Source organism: Pyrgilauda ruficollis, unplaced genomic scaffold (genome assembly GCF_017590135.1).
Source record: "Pyrgilauda ruficollis isolate IOZ18807 unplaced genomic scaffold, ASM1759013v1 scaffold12, whole genome shotgun sequence".
NCBI classification, from domain to species: Eukaryota; Metazoa; Chordata; class Aves; order Passeriformes; family Passeridae; genus Pyrgilauda; species Pyrgilauda ruficollis.
Genome location: NW_024510321.1, coordinates 1,604,734 through 1,627,419, shown reverse-complemented (window position 1 = coordinate 1,627,419; position 22,686 = coordinate 1,604,734). Strand labels below are relative to the sequence as shown.

The 22,686-nt window shown below is 41.8% G+C and overlaps 1 protein-coding gene across 1 annotated transcript in view; it reads left to right on the top strand.

The window, feature by feature from the left end:
• The window catches only part of MINDY4 (MINDY lysine 48 deubiquitinase 4), a 70,707-nt gene that overhangs the window by 6,597 nt on the left and 41,424 nt on the right, over nucleotides 1–22,686 (top strand). The window contains exons 5-9 of the mRNA XM_041490173.1: nucleotides 518–930; nucleotides 13,661–13,719; nucleotides 14,055–14,164; nucleotides 15,145–15,261; nucleotides 19,136–19,224. Of these exons, the coding sequence (XP_041346107.1) occupies nucleotides 518–930; nucleotides 13,661–13,719; nucleotides 14,055–14,164; nucleotides 15,145–15,261; nucleotides 19,136–19,224 (788 nt within the window). The remainder of the gene's footprint in view (nucleotides 1–517; nucleotides 931–13,660; nucleotides 13,720–14,054; nucleotides 14,165–15,144; nucleotides 15,262–19,135; nucleotides 19,225–22,686) is intronic.

The window sequence follows — 22,686 nt, the reverse complement described above, 5'->3', positions numbered from 1 at the left end:
TTTATATAACGACAGGGACTTTTCCAGTGTAAAATTAAGCTTGTGATTATGAGAAATAAAAATATTTAACTATGACATTTAGGTAGTACTGAAGAGCATATGGAAATTCAATGAATTAGTTGGATATTTGTAAATATCTCTGATTTAGACGTAAAGACTAGATACCTATAGTGGTAGATACCAGTAAAATATCTTATATAGCTTGATTTTCTGAGCTGGATCCAACCCCAAAATTAAGTTCTTAGGAGGTAATTTGTTGTTGTTCCTGGTAAAATCATGGAAAACATGTTTTAATGGTAGGTAGCATCTTTAATACTGGTAAAATTTTAAGTGCAAGTGTCTGTCTTATTTTATTACTGATATTTTAAAAAATCTGATTTACCCTCTAAGGTGATTTCTAAAAATGAATGAATAGGTCAGCTCAGAAATCAGTGCTTGAGCTTTCCTTTGGTTTTTGTGTTTATTTAAAGATAAAGGTGAAATTTTAATCTGTGGTTTTCCTGGCTCTTTCTTCCAGGATCCCCAAAAAAGGAGGCTTTCCAAAAGATCCACGAGCATCAGCAGCCCAGCCCAGCCCAGGGGTGAGGAGCACGAAGAGCATGACCTGAGTGTGCCAAGCCCTGATTTGCAGGAAAGCAGAGCATCTCCAACAAAATCCCCCCTGGAATTTGCATCAAGGACTGTGCTGAGCTCACACAGCAGTTCTCCCTCTGAAAAACCAAGGAACAGCCCCAAAGATCCAGAGGACTTTTTTTCCAAGCTGCTGTCTGAGAGGGCCAAGACAGAAGAAAGGAAATCTCTTCCAAGCTCTGGTGCAGACAGCAGTGAAAAAAGCCTTAAAGTGAGTGCCCCTCACAGACATTCAGGGGCTGGGAGAGAAAAGAAGGAAAGATCCCTCAGGAAAACTGAGAGTCGGTTGTCAGGCCACAGGTGAGAGTATTTCTGGGGGTATTATGCTAAAACAGAGTTTTTATTATTTATCTGCACTATTTCATACTATAAAAGTTTTCAAAGTGTCTCCCTCAGAGAACTCCAAATACATATTTTTGGCTTTTCTCTCTCTTATGTTCTTAATTGATGTTTCTTTAATTTTTTTTCTCTTTCTGGATAAAATATAAGAGTGGGATGCATAGCATTTTTTAAATTTATTCACTAACACTGATGTTTTAAAATTATTATTGTTATTTTGTTTTCCAGTTTAATTTCTTATGGAGATACCATATATTGAGACCCTATTGAGAAGGAAGCAATTATACATTAGGTATAAGTACATTTATGAGTTAGGGGCTGTGGGAATTATCAAACTGGGGATCTGCTAGAGCTGCAGATGGGCCAGGAGTGGCACTTGATTCCTATCTGGAACCAAAAATTTGCTGAAAAGAGCATTCCACAGTGACAGCATTCCACATTCGTTTAATTTGTAAAAGATTAATGTGTAATAGGCCAAAGTACCACAGTCTAAAGTCTTAAAACTCTGGTTTTATACAGCTTGACTGATCCTGTAAGGTAGTGCTGATCCTATAAGGTAGTGCTGCCCCATCCTTCCCACTCTCAGGATGATTTTTTCCTCACACTCAGCTTTAATTGAGGTAGAGAAGAAGGCTTCAGTGGCCTTTGGCAGCTCCCCAGCAAAGCTGAGACTATTGAGTGTATTCCTGATAATCAATGAATGAACAGTTCATTATGGATGAGCCTCAGAGGTGAGGTGGAATTCCCTGGATGGAGTTCCCTGGGAGGACTCTTGCTAAAAACCAGTGAAAAGTCTGATACAAACCTCACTTGTCAGCAGCTGGGTCCTACGTGGGGGTCACAACAATCCCAGCCAGCACCACAGCTTTGGGAAGAGTGGCTGGAAAAGCTGCCCGGTGGGAAAGGGACCTGGGGGTGCTCCTGGTGAACTCAGCCAGGAGTGCCCAGGTGGCCAAGAAAGCCAATGGCACCTGGCCTGGGTCAGCAGTAGTGTGGCAGCAGGGCCAGGGACTGTCCCCTGTACTCAGCACTGGTGAGGCCACCTCAAATTCTGGAGTCACTTTTGGGCCCCTCATGACAAGAAAGACTTTGAGGTGCTGGACGAATCCAGAGAAGGGAGCAGAGCTGGGAAGGGGCTGGAGCTCCAGGAGAGGCTGAGGGAGCTGGGAAGGGGCTCAGCCTGGAGAAAAGGAGGGTCAGGAGGGACCTTGTGGCTCTGCACAGCTCCTGACAGGAGGGGACACCTGGGGGTGTCGGGCTCTGCTCCCAGAAACAGGGACAGGCGGAGAAGAAATGGGCTCAAGCTGTGTCAGGGGAGATTTAGTTTGGTTATTAGGGAAGATTTCTTCACTGAAATGATGGTCAGGCATTGGAACAGGCTGCCCAGGGCAGTGATGGAGTCACCAGCCCTGGAAGCGCTCAGGAGCAGTGTGGATGTGGCACTTGGGGACAGGGTTTGGTGGTGGACAGGGCAGTGCTGGTTGAACTTGATGATCTGAGAGATCTTTTCCAACCTAAACAACTCTGTAACTCTGTGGTTCACTCTGATGTGTTTGGACACACTGACACTTCCCAACCTTTGGAGGGCTGGGCTGGAAGGGGGGTGACCCTCAGGATGTGCTGCCATCCTGTCTGTGCTCCATCCCTGCAGGCAGGGAGGGATTGGGAGCATTTCCCTTCCCTCCCAGAGCTGCTTTGGTCTCGGCAGGAGCAGGAGAGGGAGCCCTTTCCTAAGCAGAGCCCTCTCCAGAGTTCATTCCTGCCCGGCAGTGGGAGCTGATCCAGCAGAGCATTGGGATCCCTGCTGAGCTCTGAGCTGCTGGAAGCACCCACAGCACCCAGCAGGGCTGCTGGGGCTCCTGGAGGTCAGAGGGAGGAATAGAGGCTCCAAATAAACACCCACAATGTTAGGTCTGGCTCTTGCAAGACTTTTATTTCTCTTCAGCCAAATCCTTCAGGTTTTGGTGAAAGTGATTGAGCATTTTAAAGAATGAAAAATCACAGTGGTAATGCAGTGTATTACAGTGGTAATTACCAATGGATTGCAGTGGTAATACAGTGAAAAATTGCAGTGTAAATACAGCAGGTATTTGACTGGATCCTCTTCCATTCTCTGTTACTAAATGCTAATCTCAGTATTTAAATGAGCAGGAGAAAACCTCTATAGGATTAACCACAGCTGGCTCATTCACAGCATCTGCAATTCTGGTTTTGTTCCCCATAGAAAACTAAAGATAAATCTTACTCTTCCTTCCATTTACTTTACTTTTTGATTCTCTTTTCTCCCATGCTAAAAGTGCTATAACAGCATGCAAGCTGAAGGCATCCTGTGTAAACATGAGAAAAAATTGGAAGTAAAACCACTGCCAAGCTTTAAAAGAATTCCTGGCCATAAAATATTCTAGGGAAAGGCAGATCCACGGCATTTTGACTCACACCTTTTAATGAAAGAAATTATAGGGGTCAATGATGGTTCTTTATTGCCATGATTGTATTTTTTGCCAAGCCATGAAGGGTTATTAAATAAAAAAATATCACATGCTGTAGAGGTTTTATACCTACCCAGATTCTGCAGGTGGGTTTTATTTTAGAATTGTTGTTTTTAATTAATCCATGAGAAAAGCAACATATAGGTGGCAGCAAATCTTCATTTATCCTCAGCTGTAAGCAGCCAGCAGCCAGTTGAATTTCTCAATTCACAGAGTCCCACAGCACCAGGTTGGAAGGGACCTCAAGGATCACCTGGTCCAACCTTCCTTGGCAAAGGCACAGTCTAGACAAGGTGACCCAGCACCCTTTGTGCCAAATCTTAAAGGTGCCCAGGGTTTGGGAATTCAAAACTTTTCCCTGGGGGATGGTTCCAATGGCTGATTGTTCTTTTGAAAAATTTTCCCCTTGTGTCCAATTGGAATGTCCCCAGGAGTAATTTGTACCCATGGCCTCTTGTCTTTTCCATGTGATTCCTTGGAAGAAGGGAGTTTCCATCTTATTTGGAGCCGGGCTTTAAATGCTGGGACGTGGTGATGTTGTGCAAGCAGTGCACACCCATTTATACAGAAATGTATCAGTAATTCCTCCTTCTCAGCAATTTTATTTAACTTAAGAAATTAAAAGTGGCATTTATGTCTCAGTGCCACTTCAGTGGAGAATTTGAAACCCCTTTCAGATCATTTTGATGCTCTTGTTTATTGTTCATTTTCAAAGGAGTATTCCCCTTTTTTTCTTGAGTCTCTGTTCCTCTCATTTGTTTGCAAGGCCAAATACAATGTGGATTTTTCACTACTGTCATCGGTTGACACTGGCACAGTGCCACACTACTTTATTTATTTTTTTAAGAGATTTTTGAAGGAAATAAAAACCTAAATTTAAAAGTACCCAGCCCAAGTGACTGATCCAAGATTCCACCTAAAAATTGCTGTGTCTGTGGTTTCTTAAGATTTGTAGGAACTTGGGAGAGATGATGTTGAGAGAACATCACTCAGGTCACAGGCAGCAAATTAATAAAGACTTTCCTGAGTCTTTTATCCTAGGTAGAGCCTGGAATGGCTGCAAGGAAAGGTTCTCTGCTTGCTTTAATATCTTGAGGTAGGGTTGGGCCAGGTGACCTCTAAATCATGCTGTGATTCTCCTTGGTGCTGAATTCCCTACTGCAGGGGAATGTTTATCATCAACCTCAGCACACAGAATAAAGAGTGAGTGGAATGGAATTCATGTTCTTTAGAAATTGTAAAGAAATAAATGGGTGTTGAAGTTGATGACTGTCCTTGCATTAAAAACTTTCTGTTGCTTTTCTGGAAAAAGCCCACGATGAATAAAGACTTTTTGGGAAGGTTACATGGGGTTAGAAGGTCAAGATTTCCCCATTTCACAGCTTGAGCAAACAAAATTGGAGAAAGGAAAGAAAAACCCACTTCAGAACAGTTGAGAAACAGTTCTTTTGTCTTGACTACAGAGGCGTGCTGCAGTTGTTGCTCCTGCAGCCCCTGAAGTGTTTTCCTAATTTTCCCTTAAGTCTATCAGTGCAAAGTGGGGTGGTGCTGTGGAAACCCTCCAGTTGTCAGCTGAATAATTTTTGGATGAGTAAATCTGAGCTGGCAGTTCTGCAGTGGGGTGCAACCACCTTTGGCTGAGTTAGAGGGGCAGATTTGGTCTGTACAACTCCATTTCTCTTCTGGTAGTTACAAAGAAGAGCGTGTGATGCTTGAAATTCTGGTTTTCACATAGAAAGCCAACCAACTTCCCTCCCCCAGTTCCACGAAAAACAGCATAAAATTAAAATCAGAGCACTGAAATCAGCAAAAAAGGGTAAAACTTGACCAAGGGAACAAAAGGACTTTGCAGTCAGGACCTGAAGTTAAGGATATTTCCTAGGAACTCCAAGGGAAGGGCTCAGAATCAGAAAGGCACAAAGAACTGGGAGTATCGTGATGTCAAAACAAAAATTTCCTGCTGCCATTAGTGAGCAGAGGGATGCAGCAGTGAATCCCATTGCCCAGAGGCAGAGATGTGTGCAGCTCCAGGAGCAGGGAGGATAATTGATTCTGCACTCATCCTTCCATTGTGAGCAGTCCCCTGGATTACAGTTACCTGATTGTGCCTGGCCACCCGTGCTGGCTGCAGCCTGGCTGTGCTGCTGCTCTGCTGCCTGCATTCTGCCAGGGCAGAGGGCTATTCCAGACACCAGGGACTGGGTTATGGCTGTGGAAGTTGGATTCAGGTGCCTTGTTCTAGCTCAGCCTTCTCAAGGCATCATTTCCAGCCCAAAGCTGAGTCCCTCCCATGCTTTGTGGCTCCACCACCAGGAAAGTGCCAGTGAGCTCAGAGCCACGGTTTCTCCTCCTGCCACGGTCTCTCTGCTGAGTTCACCACAGCTGGGCACTGTTCAGTGCTTCCCATTCCCAAAATATCCCTCCATGTTTGGTAAGAAGCCTTTCCCTAGCAGTGCCCTGTGTTCTAACATGGATAGGGTTGGGTCAGGGAATTGCCAGAGACACCAAGTGGAACATTGTTCATATTTCATAGTGTCTTAGAAATTATGGATGGAAAAGAACTTTTAGGGTCATTTCTTTCTATGGCAGATTAATCACTGCTATGTATATTTATATTTGCTGAAATACTTTTTCCAGGTTTTGTATGCTCTGGTCTTAAATGACTCAGGTGACACCTCTCTCCTGATAATATATTCACTTTCTAGCAGTTCCTGTTATAAGGAATTTTTTTTTGTTGTAGTCACCTTCCATTTGCTGTGTTTTGCCCTGATATCCATAGCTGAAGTTGATTTTATGGCTGATGTTTCTATTCCTTGCTACATATTCACCTCTGTTAAAATACTTTAAATATTTTTCATGTTCCATAAGGCATTTTTTGTCTGAAGCTTGTACTGTCTGCTAAATATTTTTATCTTTGCTGCTCTGAACTTTTGCTGTTGTTTTTCTCTTAGGTTTTACTGATTTGTTTTATATTTCCCCCATGTATTTAGGGTGTCTCTAGCATTGTCACACTGTGATTCTCAGGGCAAGAACTGCCACCTTCTGCTCCTGGCCTGGTCCTCAGCATTATAAAATCACAGTACAGGTGAACCCATTGTGTTAGTGAGAATTCTGCTTTTTCTCTTTCATATATTAAAAAAAAAAAAAAAAAAAGGCCCTGAAAGCTTCTTTATACAAATAGGAAATCCCTAGAGGAAAAAAATACAGATCTTTAAACAAATTCCTTAAATCCTTAAAAATATATTCAGGGTTGTTTAGCTGTTTTGGTTTTTTATTCTTTTAGATATCTGACACTTTCAAAATATTATTGTATAAACATTATAAGGACCACAATGCTTTCAAAATATTATTTTCAAAGTGTTGTGGTCCTTAAAGGATTGATATTCATGCTCTCTGTTATTAACAGGAATAAAAAAGCTTATTTTCCATGGGAAGACTGAGCCAATACTTGTCAATTATAGATGGTTGAGTGCCTAAAACTGTAAATATCCTCTCCCATCTTTTTATCCTGCATCATCCCCAGCCACAATCTGGGCTGATCTGCATTAGGAGATTGGCAGAGAACATTGGCCATGAGTTTCTGAGCAAGTCCTGAGCAGGATTTGGTGTTCCCTCAGTCAGTGTAAGCAGCAAAGCAGAGCACAAGCAACCCAGAAGGTTTCTGGACTGCACTGATAATTTCTTGACAGTTGAATTCAATCCTGTTGAAGGTTAATATGTGAACGTCTCATTTCATAAGGAATACTAATTAATGTTCCAGCTTTAATGCTATTTTTTTAAAAATAAAATTGAATTTCCAACTGAAAGGAAAAATAGTTCCAGCAAAGTTATGTAATGTACATTATTTACCCAGCAGATTTGCTTGGCTTCAGTCATTCCTACTGTGCATTTTGGTGTAAAAGTAGATTTTCTAGGAATATTCTGTATTGTTTGCCTGGTGGGCTGCAATATTTCAGTGTTACTCACAAAATCGGTGTGTGGGATGGGCTAGCTCTGTCTAAAATAATGCCTAGCAATTTGGTGAGTAATGAAATTTTGATCCTGGGAGGTGTTGAGCAGTTCCTAAAGATCCTCACCACCTGGCTAGCCAGTTCTGTGGAATGAGGGTGAGCTCCCACAGCCGGGTCATTTTGGGCTTGATCTCATTTAAAACCAGCCAGAAAGGCCCAGATTATTCCAGGATTCTCAGTGTGTGTGTGTGTGAGCAATGCCTGAGGAATCAAATCAGTTTTTCCCACTGTGAGAGGAAGAGGATGCCTTGGGCTGGGGTGGCGTTTCTAGAAAGTAGGAGCTGAGTCAGAGTTCCAGACGAAAGAGCGGAAAGGAGCGCGGGGCTGGAGCAGCCCAGGAGTAAATTACATCGGTGCTTTTCCTTCCACCTTCGTCTGGGGTCTCTGCATTGTCCTTCGGTCACACTTTGCATCATCTCCAGTGCTTGGAGTGGATTTGGAGGCAGGAAACACAGCGAGAGCAGTGCTGGAGCAGCCCAGGAGTAAATTAGGGTGGCACGTTTCCTTCTGCCTTTGTCTGGGGTCTCTGCCTTGTCCTTCGGCCACACTCTGCATCATCTCCAGTGCTTGGAGTGGATTTGGAGGCAGGAAACATGGTGAGAACAGTGCTGGAGCAGCCCAGGAGTAAATTAGGGTGGCACATTTCCCTTCCACTTTTGTCTGGGGTCTCTCTGTTGTCCTTCAGTCACACTCTGCCTCATCTCCAGTGCTCTGGAATGGATTTGGAGGCAGGAGCACGATGAGAGCAGTGCTGGACCAGCCCAGGAGTAAATTAGGGTGGCACATTTCTTTCTGCCTTTGTCTGGGGTCTTTGTGTTGTTCTTCAGCCGTGGTTTGCATCCTCTCCAGTGCTTTGGAATGGTTTTGGAGGCAGGAAACACGGTGAGAGCAATGCTGGAGTAAATTAGAGTGGCACATTTCCTTCCACCTTTGTCTGGGGTCTCTGCCTTGTCCTTCAGTCACACTCTGTATCATCTCCAGTGCTTGGAGTGGGTTTGGAGGCAGGAAACACAGCGAGAGCAGTGCTGGAGCAGCCCAGGAGTAAATTAGGGTGGCACGTTTCCTTCTGCCTTTGTCTGGGGTCTCTGCCTTGTCCTTCAGCCACACTCTGCATCATCTCCAGTGCTTGGAGTGGATTTGGAGGCAGGAAACACTGTGAGAAAAGTGCTGGAGCAGTCCAGGAGTAAATCAGCTTGGCACATTTCCTTCCACTTTTGTCAGGGGTCTCTGCATTGTCCTTCAGCCATGTTCTGCATCATCTCCAGTGCTTGGAGTGGGTTTGGAGGTAGGAAACACAGTGAGAGCAGTGCTGGAGCAGCCCAGGAGTAAATTAGGGTGGCACATTTCCCTTCCACTTTTGTCTGGGGTCTCTCTGTTGTCCTTCAGTCACACTCTGCCTCATCTCCAGTGCTCTGGAATGGATTTGGAGGCAGGAGCACGATGAGAGCAGTGCTGGACCAGCCCAGGAGTAAATTAGGGTGGCACATTTCTTTCTGCCTTTGTCTGGGGTCTTTGTGTTGTTCTTCAGCCGTGGTTTGCATAATCTCCAGTGCTTTGGAGTGGTTTTGGAGGCAGGAAACGTTGTGAGAACAGTGCTGGAGCAGCCCAGGAGTAAATTACGTTGGCACATTTCCTTCTGCCTTTGTCTGGGGTGTCTGCATTGTCCTTCAGCCACACTCTGCATCATCTCCAGTGCTCTGGAGTGGGTTTGGAGGCAGGAAACATGGTGAGAACATTGCAGCCACACCTTCCTGGAGAGAGGCACCAAACTCTCCTGGAGGGGTTCTGCTCCCTTGCTCCATGGGGTCAGCCTGGCTTTGACTCATCCAACTGGCAGCAGAGGAATGTCTGTCACACAAAACGGGCTCATCCCTGGGGAATATGGATTTAACTCACCCATGGATGAAAAGAGAGGTCGTGGTTGCCAAATCAGGAGTGAAAACCTTCAAGTGCCCGGAGTTGTGTAACACCTTTTGTAACATAATGCTTGGACCGGAAAAAAGGGCCTAAAATAAAAGTTACAAACTATTTTTTTTGTGTGGTGCCAATGGATTTATGGCAGCAGAGCCCATGGTGTAACATCTGTGGGGCTGCCGTTTGCCCTTTTAGTATTTTTCCAGCACTCCATAGGAAGAGGCACTTTGCAATTACTGGAAATGACAAATGGCTTCTGTATAATTTCTTTATTTTTGGAAAGGAGGTAAATCTGGAGAAGTCCAGCCTGTTGCCTGAAATGCAGTCATTCAGCTGAGAATTTGCATTAGAGGATCATGGAGGTGTGTTCCAACTCAAACTATTCCATGACTCTGTGGAATTACTTGCTCCTTAAAAAAAATAATTTGTGTGCAGGTAGCACAAGGAAGTTTTTTTACCCCTATTTACCCCTCAGATTACTTTACCAGGAGATAAAATCTCTGTGGGCTCACCAGTAACCTGTTTTTTGAATTCACCTTTTTTTATAATAAGATATAAGAGAATATCCCATCCTCAGTGTAAGCTTTTATCTCCCAGTTTAACAGCTGATATTAGTTTTCAGGAAGATCATTTATATTGTTACAATGGTTTGGACTGTTAAAAATCTGAGGTTTCTGGCAGGAAGTGGAAGACCACAAATATTCCACATCCTTAAAAATTAAATGGCCTAAGAGTTGAAGGCCCAGATGAGTGAACAGAGCACTCTTATGGATGGTGAACAGAGCAGGGGGTTGGATTCATCTCCAGTGATGTGAATTGGTTGAGTGCCAAAATCTGGGAACCTTTTCCTGTGCTTTATGTAGTGTCTTGTGGGTGCTGTGCATTTGTATTTAGCGGAATTTTATCTCTTTTCTTTTTTAAATTTTACTGATTCTTGTTTATTTTGCTGCCAGCAGTTTAGAGCAGCTGAACATAATGGTGAGCTCACACAGGTGGTACTGAGCTCCTTGGAAATTCCAGTGGGAATTTCACACTCCAAAATCTCTGGTGGAGAACAGTAGGAACAAAGCAGCTCCATTTTTATTATAATTCTGATTTTGTAGCTGGAGATAAATATTTATTCACAGCCAATGGATGACATTTGTGTTCAGGTGAGCCCAACTTATCAGGCACTTCAAACCACCTTGTAGCTCAACCTCTGATTATAGTAATTCTTTCTTTATATACAAACCTTCCCAACAAAGATTGTTGAATTGTCACAGCTAGTAAAATTCAGCAGGACAAATGCAGACTCATGTGTGAGGGAATCTATTTCTATCAGAAGTGACCACTTCTATTAGAAATTACCCTTTCAATGCCAAGTTTCTCATTAACCTGTTTTATATCTGTCAGTGTTCACAAATCTATCTGTCATCTCTTCACCAGCTAATTTTTCATATTGTAAATGTTCAAATCAAATCCAATGCAGGTCTTCACTAAAAAGGAAATTAGGGGAAATTAAGTGCATGAGCCTCTGTTACCTTTGTCAACCAGCTTTGCCAGCATGATAGAATTTATATTAAACCCTCATGACAAGACCTTTTTCCTGTAGAAAAATATTGATTGTGATCATGTCCTTTGTATCTTTACAATTTCTTTTAATAAATCTGATGTTTTAATTGTGCCCCAAAGCAGTGACAAGCTGCACCATACAGAATGGCCTTTTTTACCCTTTTGCAAACAGCAGTAGAGGCTATTTTTTAATTATCTACTCTGCAGATTTTATTCACTATTCCAAGAATATCAGATATGTCTGCCTATTCTACGTCCAGTAGAAAAGCTGTTGTGATCTGGCAATGAAAATGGGTTTTACCACCACAGTCACCTTAAAGCCACCAATGTTTAATTTTTATGCCCCTTTGCTTATTTGACCTCTTGTGAGTGTTGGTGTAAATAGGAAATGGTGGAATGCACATCCATTTTTGTGCCAAGGAGCTCCCTCCCAGTGAGTTCAGCTCTTCTCTGTAAATCCATTTTCCTGCACTGCTTGGAGGCCAGAGAGGAATGTTCAAATATTTAGAGAAAGTACTGTATAGTATGTTTAGAATGAAGCATATTTTCTTCCTGTCCCATTTTCCTGCCATGATGGATGACTTCCCCCTTCCCTAAGTGTTCCAACCAATTGGTTTGACACCTACAATAAATTTTCCTGGAACAGCAGCCCTCTGCTGAAATGGAAATTGCAATAAAAGTCTTGGCTGTTTTGAGAAACACAAGCTCCCCTCAAGGAGGGGAACCTCCACCTGCAAAAATACCCCACTTAGGCAGAAAACACCCAACATTAATCTTGGATGTCAGTGCTTTCCTCAGCTTGATGGGAATTCTCAGCCTTGACAATTCCGAGCACTTTGCATCCCGGGCTTGGTTCTTCCTGGAATGGGTGTAGAACCAGCATCTCTTAGACTTCCCAGAGAGAATTAACGCTACAAAAACTGGTGCCAGGAGAGCCACGTGTGAATTGTACCATGGGTGGCTGTATTTTCATTTAAAAATGGAAACTGTAGTGCTGCATTAAGTGTCAGGATCACAGAATCACAGAGTGACAGAATTACAAAATCACAGAATTCATGGAATCACAGAATGGTTTTGTTGGAAAGGACCTTAAATATCATCCTGCCATGGGCAGGGACACCTCCCACTAGACCAGCTTGATCCAAGCCCTGTCCAACCTGGCAGTGGAAGATGTTAAAAATCTTTTGCAAAATTAGATAGAAATGGATTGACTGGGAAGAAGCACTAGAAAAGCAGAGAGAATAGTTTGCAATCTCAGGCAAAACAAAAATGTGGCTTTTGGTTATGCCTGAGTGACATGACTTGGCTGAAAATTATCTTATGGTGAATTTATTGTCATTAAGACCCTTTCCGTGACCAGGAGAGAGGAAAATAGTAGCAAGCAGCTATGGGAAGGGAATCTCAGCTGAAATTCATGTCAGGAAACACCAAGGGGAGATCTGACTGTGTTGTAAAATACACCACAATCTACTCTATTCAATTCTGTATCACATAAAAATACAGTAATACTCAGTGGGAGCTCAGGGCTGCTTGTGCACAAATTTGCTCTCAGTCCTCTTGTATTTATTGACCTGCTGGGCCTCCCATTTATTTTTACCTGAAGTTCCTAGAATGTGGGTGATTCATTTCCATTCTGCCTGGCCTGAATCAGGGCCACCCACATTTCATTGCCTCTGTCCTTTAACTTATTTATAGCTAAAAAGAGAAGTGTTTCTGTTCTTATAGTATCAAATACTATCTGTGAGAAAGCTGCCAAAATGCCTTTAAACTGGGCAAATCCTGAGTGTGATATGTCTGTGTTCTGGTTTTATTATTTCATACTCTGAAAAGGAAATTAAGCTCATGGAAAGTATGTGACATGACAGCAGTTGTTGCTGTAATATCGTGCATACAAAGAATGTTGCTGAGGAAACTATTCCATTCTATTTTTGAAAGGATTGTCAGTGCAATTTCTTTTTTTCCAAAGCAAAAGTCTATGATACAGTATTGCTTTTCTGGGAAAAAAAAGAAAAAAAAAAGTCAATTTTTGCCATTTTTAGAAGCGGTTATTCAAAAGCGTTCCTTGATTCTGAGTTCGTTTTGGTGTGATTTCAACAGGAAGAATAAAACCCATTTCATTTCCAAAAATCAAATGTTTTATTTCAGCTCTGACTTCACAGCCAAGTTTAAATGCTTAGTCCTTTTAGCAGTTATTCATAAGAATTTTACGCTATTAATTGTGTAATATACAATTAAATCACAAGAGGAGTTGAACAACTGATCCCTCTTAATGGATTAAAAATACACCCTGGTAAAGGAACCAGTCTAAGACCTATTACCACTTGTATTATTTGGGTATTTCAAGTAGTTTAATGATTAATTTGAATCTTACCCTGATCCTGTCAGGGGTTTAAATTTTATTTTATGATCTGATCTCTCATATCACACAGATGAAATGAGATTGATGCTGGAACAGGACTGAAATCCCAAATCAAACACAGGGTATTGCTCTGTGCTGGCTGCTTTTCCTGATAAACTCCTGGAGTGCAGCTTTCTTCCACTGAAAAAGACTTTTCTCCAACACCATTTCTTTCTTACACCATATATTTATTTTATATATAAAAGCACACACACATTTAAAATTTATATCCTTGTGTGGGAATGCACCCTATTTCTTATTTATTCAAAGACCTTTTCTCATTTAAAATGAACATTTTGTCATTAATTTCTTGATTAATTTTCATGTAGGAAGTCTCCAACATCCACTGGCTGTAAAGAAGACCAGATGAAAGAAGTCCTAGATTTGGGTAAGTTCTGTCAAGTTTCAGTTTGGCTTTTGCCATCTTTTGTATTGTTCAGAGCAGCTGTGGCCAAATAAATAAAAAGGAGTGGCTTTTTTGTAACTCTTAGTTGATTTAGAGCAATTTAATTTGCTATAAACTTCTAAATAGACAAAGAAGTCAGTAAGAAATGATCAGACAAAGGCTGGGTTGTGTATTTTTATCTGCCCTTTCTGGCTAAAACTATTTTCCTTTTTATAAAGACAATAAATGTTAATTTTCATGTTGATGAGCCCCTAGCACTGAGTGTGCTGGGGAAAACAATTCTTTCCATCCAACACTTGATTCTTTTTTTCTTTCAGTTGATGTTGAGGATGAAGAGACAGCTGGAGAAGTCAATAAAACCCCAGATCTTTCAACACTCTATATGCTTCAAATAATATCAAAGGCAATTGATATTTCTCTTGCAAAAGTAAGAGTAATTATGGTAAAAGTAAATAGATTTGTGAGGTTGTTATTTGAATTTCTTTAGCCAAAGCTGCAGTGGGTTGCTCTGTGTTGTGTTTTTGAACATGTGCTGTGTTCCTGAGTCTGTTCCTTGTCCAGGTGACAGAGTAATTTAGGGATGCCTAAATTCAGAAAAATACCCTCATGCATCAGCCCACTTGAAGCACAGATAATAGCTTTAGTTAGTTAAGCTTGTATTATTTCTTTAATGCCCCTAGTCAGTTATTCATGTGCTTATTCTCCAGTCCTTTCAACTGACCGTGGTTTCTTATTCCCCTCTCTGTTTTTGCCTTTTTTATCTCCCCTGTTTTGAGCAGAGATGAAATTATTAAATACTTTTCCTTCCCATTCAGACAGAGGAGAAAAAAACCCAGACCAAATAACGAGGGTATCTTCCAATTTAATTTCTAGATCAATGAGCTTAGAGTAACTCTAGCAGCCCTGAGTAGTTTTATTTTTATTTCCTGAGCTCTGCTTTAGCATGAATGCAATTTATTCAGTGTGGCTATTGCTGGTTGTGGTCTGCAGTTGTTCAGGGCCAAGGTCTGGATTTGCACCACCTGAAATACAGAAATCAGACATTTAATTAACATTTATCTTGTACAGGGTCCTTTTCTCCCTCAGGTCACCGCTGGTTGCTCTTCCAGCTGTTAAGTTTCAGGCAGTGCACTGGGATGCTTTCATGGGAAACTCTGCCCCAGACATTAGACATAAATATTTTCCAGTGCTGAGCAGCTCCCAGCATTATGAGTGGAAGGAATATGGCAGGAAAAGGAAAATATTGCTCCTTTTCATTGGGGTGTTGCTATTTACAGTATGGATAAAACAGAAGAGGATGGTTGTACAGTTAGTCATTACCCTTCCACACTCCTGCCTTCTTTTCTACAAATTACTGTGTTTTGGATTTATTTTTAAATCAAGAAATTTTTTTTCTTTCTTTTATAGGAATTAAAAAATCTTCTGTTTGGCTCCAGTCTTTGTTGCTTCAGTGAAGAATGGAAAATCCAGAGTTTTACATTTAACAATATCCCACAGCTAAAATATGGCATTGTACAGAAAAAGGTATTGTAAATTCCTTCCTGACAGTGATCTTTGCTTTTTATACTGACTTTACAAAGGCTGTGTGTTTCAGCAGTGAAAAAAAATTTCTTTTCTAAAGATTTTTCTTTCTTTAAACTGTGGTTACCAGTGGATGTTATCACCTTGTCAGGTCATGATGGGAGACTTGAGATGGATGGAGGAAAATGTGAAAAAACTGCAGAAAGTGTGCAAATGTGTTTGTGTGTGTGTGATAGGGAATTATTCACAGGGAGGAGGAGGAGGAGGAGCCACTGCAGCTGAAAGGTAGTGGTGGTTAAAGAATAAAAGAGCATAAACCAGGGGTGGAGTGTAAGAAAAAAATGACATGTGGGGCCAAACAAATTAAAGATGAAGCTTCATCTGACTCAAAATGAGATGTAGCAAGAGTTGCCTGGAAAATGACATGGAGATTTTTACTTGCTGAAGATACTGGGGTCAGGTGATGAGGTTCATTCCTGAAATAAAAGGAAACAAACACCTTGCAGGCTCCCTGGGACACTGGCACTGCTGGTGGGCTCACCTCTCCTGCAGCCACAAGATCCCAGCTCCTCCCTACAGCGAGGTTTTAATCAATTCCCTGGCAACATCCAGCAGGTGGACACATCTGGAATGTCCAGCAGGGGGACACATCTGGAATGTCCAGCAGGTCCCTGTGGTGACCACAGCTGTGCTATGACTTGAGCCAGCCTGGCCAGCACGTGCCCAATTGTGCAAGTTTGGCATCACAGAACATTAACAAGAAAGACTTCTCTCCCTAAGTGAACTAAAGAAAGACTATTCTAGAGGTGGCAAACTGACTGAAAATTTTAAGTTTTGTCTCTTTATATTGTCAGTAAGAAAGGAGAAGTTGTAGGGGGAGGGGAAGTGTCCTAAAAGTTTTGTTCTGATTCTTATTACTCTTTCTTTTAGTCACTGTTCATAAATTTTTCTTTATACCCTTTCAGAGTTTTGAGCCTGCTTTGCCTTTCTCCTAATCCTACCTCACAGCAGGAAATAAGTCCATTCTAGCACATTCTAGTGAGTGCACTGGTTCTTGGCCAGCACTAAACCCACCACACTCATTGGTACATTGGCCGGGAAATCTAAAATTGGCAAACCAAAACCACTGCACCAGCCCAGAGAGATTTTTTGGTGCTCTCTGATCCAGTGACTCCTCTGAGCTCTCCCTTTCAGCCCTGCCTGAGCACCTGGCTCCCAGACAGAGCTTCACCCCTCTCTGCTCTGTGGGCTCACCTTGGTTTCACAGGCTCAGCTCAGGGACCACCCTCGTGCCACAGGGTCGTGGAGCTGCCTCCAAAATCCACCAGATCCCTTGGAAGAACAGATCCTCCCCTGCTGCTTGATGCTTTTGTGCCAGCCCTGGGGCAACATCCAGCAACATCCAGCTAGGGGACACCTCTGGAATGTCCAGCAGGGGGACACCTCTGGAATGTTTGAGCCTGCTTTGCCTTTCTAATGTCCATCAGGTGGACACATCTGGAATGTCCAGCAGGTCCCCATGGTGACCACAGCTGGTAAAACCACCGTGCCATGACTTGGGCCAGCCTGGCCAGCACGTGCCCGATCCAGAGAGATTTTTTGGTGCTCTCTGATCCAGTGACTCCTCTGAGCTCTCCCTTTCAGCCCTGCCTGAGCACCTGGCTCCCAGACAGAGCTTCACCCCTCTCTGCTCTGTGTTGCTCACCTGGTTTCACAGGCTCAGCCCAGGGACCACCCTCTTGCCACAGGGTCATGGAGCTGTCCCCCCAAAATCTGTCCAAGTTGAGATGGTCATGGTTGAGATGGAGACAATACAAAACAACACTCCATTTTCAGAAGGCTTCAAACCCTTTTTATTATTGCACGCATGCTTTTTATACATTCTTACAAAACTAAGTTTACACTTCACTCATTGGTCGGAAGAGACAAACAAAGTGTTCATTGCAGGTTTCTCTTATTTATCCTTCTCTCTTTCCTGGTTTCCATGGCAATGACCTTGGCAGGAAACTCTTTCAGGGACAAACATGGATCCTCCCATCAAACTTCTCTCTGGCTCACAGAAGCTGCTGCAAAACCTCCTCCACAAAAATCCACCAGATCCCTTGGAAGAGTGGATCCTCCCCAGCTTCGTGATGCTTTTGTGCCAGCCCTGGGGCTGTGCACCTGCTCCTGGGGTGTCCACACAAGGTCTCTCCCCTCAGGAGCAGGGATCTGAGGAATTCAGTAAACACTTGTAGGCTCCTTTTTCCAAAACACTCGTTAAAGCCTCTGCGCTGATGCAGAAAATCTTTATCTGGCCTGGGAGAAGTAGACCCTTACACAGAAATGAGAGGAAGAGAGGCTTTGAGGCAAGGACAATGGCTAATAAACGTGTCATTAAGATGTTTAATTAACTTACCTCATCTAGTTAAACATTTCATTAGGTTGGTGATCTCAGAAGAAAGCTGCTTATCTCAGAAAGCCTAGCGGAAAAAGCAGATATTAAATCTTCATTTGAACTCCAAAAGAGCCATGGCTCTGGTGGTCACTGGCCCACAGTAAATGTTATTTTGGTGTTTCCAGCCTGCAGAAGGGATATCTCATCACTTCCAGCCATTAAATTCCCCACCAGGAATTCCAGTGCAGGAATGGTGTTTTGCTTAGATTGTGCCTGTTTCAGCTCGTTCATATATTTCCTCCTCACTTCCAAAATTCAATTCAGCTGAACAACTGTTCATTTCTTTCTTATGTTAAGCTTTTGTGGTGCTATAAGAAGACAATCAGAATAAATCCTGTAATTTCTTTTTTGACTGGGAGGGTCTCCCTGATAGACTGACACAAACCTTGCTTTTTTCCTTGCTGTATTTCAGATTATTCACTCATCAGTTACTTAAATAAATCTAGAGAGGCAGAGTATGTATAATACAAATGAGAAATGAGAAGGTGTCAGTATGTAGCTATTCTAATTTCCTTATTGCATTTGCCTGCTGGTCCCCTTCTCTTGGTGCTGCACTTAGGACAGTCAGAGAATTAAACTGATCTTTTAATCCCATTGTGTGAAAACACCAGGGCTGGCTGCCCTTCCCCTTCTTCTGCAGGGTTTGAGAGGAGTTTGGAGGGTGGCATTGTGGTGTCTGTGATGTCAGCCTTGTGTCCTGAATGTAGCCCAAAACCAGCTATGAATCCATAAAATTTAAAGTTAATATGGCATTTCTTGGTATTGCGATTTATTACCTCTGAGACTGATAATTGGAAGGATTCAGACTTTCTTGGTTTTCTTTCTCTTCCCCAGTGAGACAGAGAAAGGGAGGATCTGAGAATCCACAAAACTGAAAGTTAATATGACATTTTTTGGTATTGTGATTTTTTTTTCTCTCTCTGAGATTGATAATTGGAAGGATTCAGACTTTCTTGGTTTTCTTTCTCTTCCCCAGTGAGAGGGAGAGAGGGAGGATCTGAGGTGCTGTACTGAAACCTGAAACCTTTGTTTAGTGCTGCAGGTGGAACTCCAGGTTGCTGAGGGGAGGTGCAAGAGCAAGGCTTGTTTTCAGTCCTTGGCAAACTCTCAGATTTGATTTCTCTCTGAAAATTAAACTGCAGCTCAGTAGGGATCAGGAGGTTTTTAGTTCATCTAGCTCAGATTTTAATAAAACCCCACATTTCTTTTGACATTACAGATGTCTTGCTGTTTTCAGGAAAAATAGGCAGGAACCACAAAAACACTTAAAAACCCTGATTTTCATTGGGTTGTACAAAACCCCAGAGCCACAGAGAGCACAGTGAAGTCCTGGCTGGAGAGAGAGGGATGAAAGGATGGCTTTGGGCTGGGTGGGAGCTCCCAGGGTTTTCCCCAGCATCCAGCAGTTTTTTGCTGATGGAGTGTCCCATTTTCCCCCAGGGTGGCCCATGTGGGGTTCTGGCTGCTGTCCAAGCCTGTGTCCTGCAGCAGCTGATCTTTGCAGACACCAACAGGAACAAAGACACCCGGTAAGGCCGTGAAACTTCAGGGATTTTGCCTACAGAAGTAAAATATATATATATATATATAATTTAATTATAAATAATATTTTTATTATTATTAATTTTATTTCTCTGCTGCAGCCACTCAGGAGCCTTTTGAGTTTGAACTTAGTGAACTTCTTTTTGTTTCAGAGAGACAGAGAGAAAGAAAGCAGCTTCTAATTTACTTGTGTTTGCTTCCCATGGAACTGTAGGAATGTACAAGTTGGTGTCTTATTTGTGTAATTGCTTGTGATTAACCCAAGAACCTCTAGAAAAACCAAACAGCTTGAATTGAGGCCAATGAAAATTATTTGGCCTCGAGGTCCTCATGGAAATTGGATTTCAAACAAAAAAGTAATCAAGGTTTGAAAGACCATGAAGTTCATCCAGTGTTCGGCACTAAGAATCTCAACGGGGTTGAAAAATTAAAGTTGTAGTGATTTTTTTTTTCTTGTAACTGCTTTTGATCATTCCTGTTTAGACTCCTTAATGGAATTTGAATTTATATTCTGTGTATTTTCCACTTGCTTTAAAGGAATTTTGTTAGGTGTTGCTGCTGACAAGGAAATTGCCTGGGCTGCTATAATAATGATGTGCTTGTCACGTTGCTAAAGGAACATGGGTTACTGAATTAAATTATGGAAAATAATGCCTCAAAAATTACTTTGTTACCAGTTTTCATGTATTTGCCTCTTGTTTTCAATAAGACTTTAAGTCCTTTACAAAAGACAAATTCCACAAAGCCTCCCTCTGCCTTAAAGGAACAAAATGTTTTAATAGGGAAAATTAAAAAAAAAGGTTTATGCTGCCACCATCTTCTTTTATTTGTGACTTCCATTAGTCTGATTTTGATTTAGTCTGGAGAGAAGCTTTCATGCTGAGATCCTTCATTACCTTGCAATATAAAAGTGTTCCTCTTGTATTAAATTTTGGCCTTAAATACCCATTTTTCTGCTTGGATGTGTGTAGGAAAATGCTGTGGTGTGTGTTGATATTCCTTAGTGCTGTCTGCCTTACCCTTAATGTAAATTCATTGTTTGGGCCGTTTTTCATCAATATTGGAAAGAAACAGGTACCTGTAGAGCATCATTATTTTTCTTCAGCATCCAGGATGGGAAGTGACAGAAGTTATCCTGAAAAAGTTTTAAGATTCTAATTCAGATTATAATGAGGGCAGATTTTTCAAGGTTCTCATCTACATAAAAGAAAAACCTCAGAAACTTTCTTGCAGGGAACTCAGTGCATACTTAGATTTTATGACCAGGAATCTCCACAGAAGAATTATTTCTGGCTGTGAAAACCAAGAATTTCTTTCAGCTTTGAGGACAGCCTTTGATCATCTGCTCCTTGGTCCCTTTGTGTCTCGGGTCATCCTTAGTGAAAACAGAGATGATAATTTCCCTCTTGCTGCATGGTTCAGAGATCATACATGAAATAAAATTATGTGGCACCCAAATAAGTGGATGGAGGCCAGGTTCTTTAAACTGGGTGTCCCAACCCGTGCCATCTCCAACAAATCCTGTTTACTTGGCAGAATTTGCCTCTCCTGTTTTCCTCCTCTTATTATCCACATGGTTTTAAAAGATTTTTGGTTTTTATCCATGAGATAAACATACTTTTCTTATGCTGTGTTTGCCATGGGCAGAAGCTTTCAGCAGGTAGAAGGAAAGGGAAGTCTCTAAGCTTCAAATGAGAGGACAAATATTCCTTTCTAACTCTAACCTGGATTTTCAAATTATCAACCACTTCACAGGAAGTGTTTGGTTTCAGGCTTCTTCAACACTCAAGAAGTAATTGTCATGTCTCCTTCTTCCTCTGCTGCCTCTCTCAGACACAGAAATTACTTGTGATTCCCATGAATTTCTGGGTGTCTGTATTAGAACACAGGCAGAGATAACAGAAAGTTGTGATTGTAATTTTTTTTTTTTTCACTTGAAAACGCTCACCAATTATTTCCCATATCTCACATCCTTCAGAGAGGGAAACATTCTCTAAATTAATATTATTTTCAAGGCAGACCTTGAACTTGAAAGTCTGTTTAATTTTTTTGATGTTTGGTGTTTCTTGTTTAGTCTTTTGAGTTATTAGATCTTTTACTCAAACAGTGGGAACAGGTTTTTTCCTCATCTCCCATGCTGGTAACACTCAAAAACTGATAAAATCTGAATTTCAAAGACTGCCATTCTTGGAGCCACTAGAGACAACTCCAGTTATGTTCTTCCCAGGGGCATGAGGTTTTTGGCCACTTCTTCAGTCTCATGGATATTGGGTTTATTCTCAAATCTGACTCTTCTCCACTCTGGGACTTTCAGCCTCCTGGTTCTAAAATGTTTTAGGTCTTGATTTTGGGGCACATGTTATCTTAAAAAAAAATGCAAGCAGCATTTGTTGCAGATAGTACTTAGGAGAAAGGTTAGTAGTGGGTAAAAACATCATGGTGTAGATTTGTTTAAAAGGGTTAAAAAGTAAAAACTTCAGAAAGAAATGAAGTATGAATGCCTTTAGAAACTAAAAATCAAGTTTAAAACATAAAACAATCGTGTTGGAGAATACTGAAAGCTTTATTACATATTTAGAGATGAATTAGCTTCTCTTGTCCATTATTTGCTAATATGATATTGTTCCCTGAAGCATTTTCCTGCTTTTTTTGTCCAAATAATTAAAAATATGTTCTGTGGAAGAGGAACTCTTTCTTTTAGAAGATCAGGGTGTGATAACAGATCTGTGCTTAGCCAGTTCCTGTTGTTGATCATACCTTATTTACTCTTCTCTTGATTTTCATCCATTGCTTTTAATGATAAAACCAGTTTTATTTTAATCATTCCTTATAAATCAGACACTGCCTTAAGTAATAACCTCCTGGAAGTGCAGACTGTGAATTTCATCACCTAAATTCACCTGTATGACAGGAGCAGTGTCACAGAAGACAGGGACATGGCAAGTTTACAGTTATTTATAACCCTCATTAGGTGCAACATAAACTCATAGAGATCCCTCAAAAAGCAGCACAGAGCTGTTAACACTTGACTTTGGTCAATTGGTGAATTAATTTGGTCAATTTGGTCAATTAATGCCCTTCCAATGCCTGTTTTCCTTCTGACTCGACAAGAAACCCACCCAGTGTGCCCAGTTTGTTCTGCAGCAATCTAAAGAGAATTCTTCTCCCTACTTCTCCCTTCACTGGGTCTGATTATCTCCAAAAGTCCAAAGCACTTTCTTAAATGCCTGAAATGAGGTTTCTCCTCAGAGGATGGTTCCAGGAAGCCCAGTGGTGACATCAGTGGCCTCTCCCTGTGCAGGTGCTGAGCAGCTTCAGCGCGGGGTGTGCCCTGGCTGCTCTCGTGCTCTCTCATTCCCAGGGAAAGGTGGGGTTCAGCTCTACCTTCACCCCTGCAACGTCTCCCCAGTGACAATGCCTCTTCAACTCACAGCATTTTTGGCCATCCA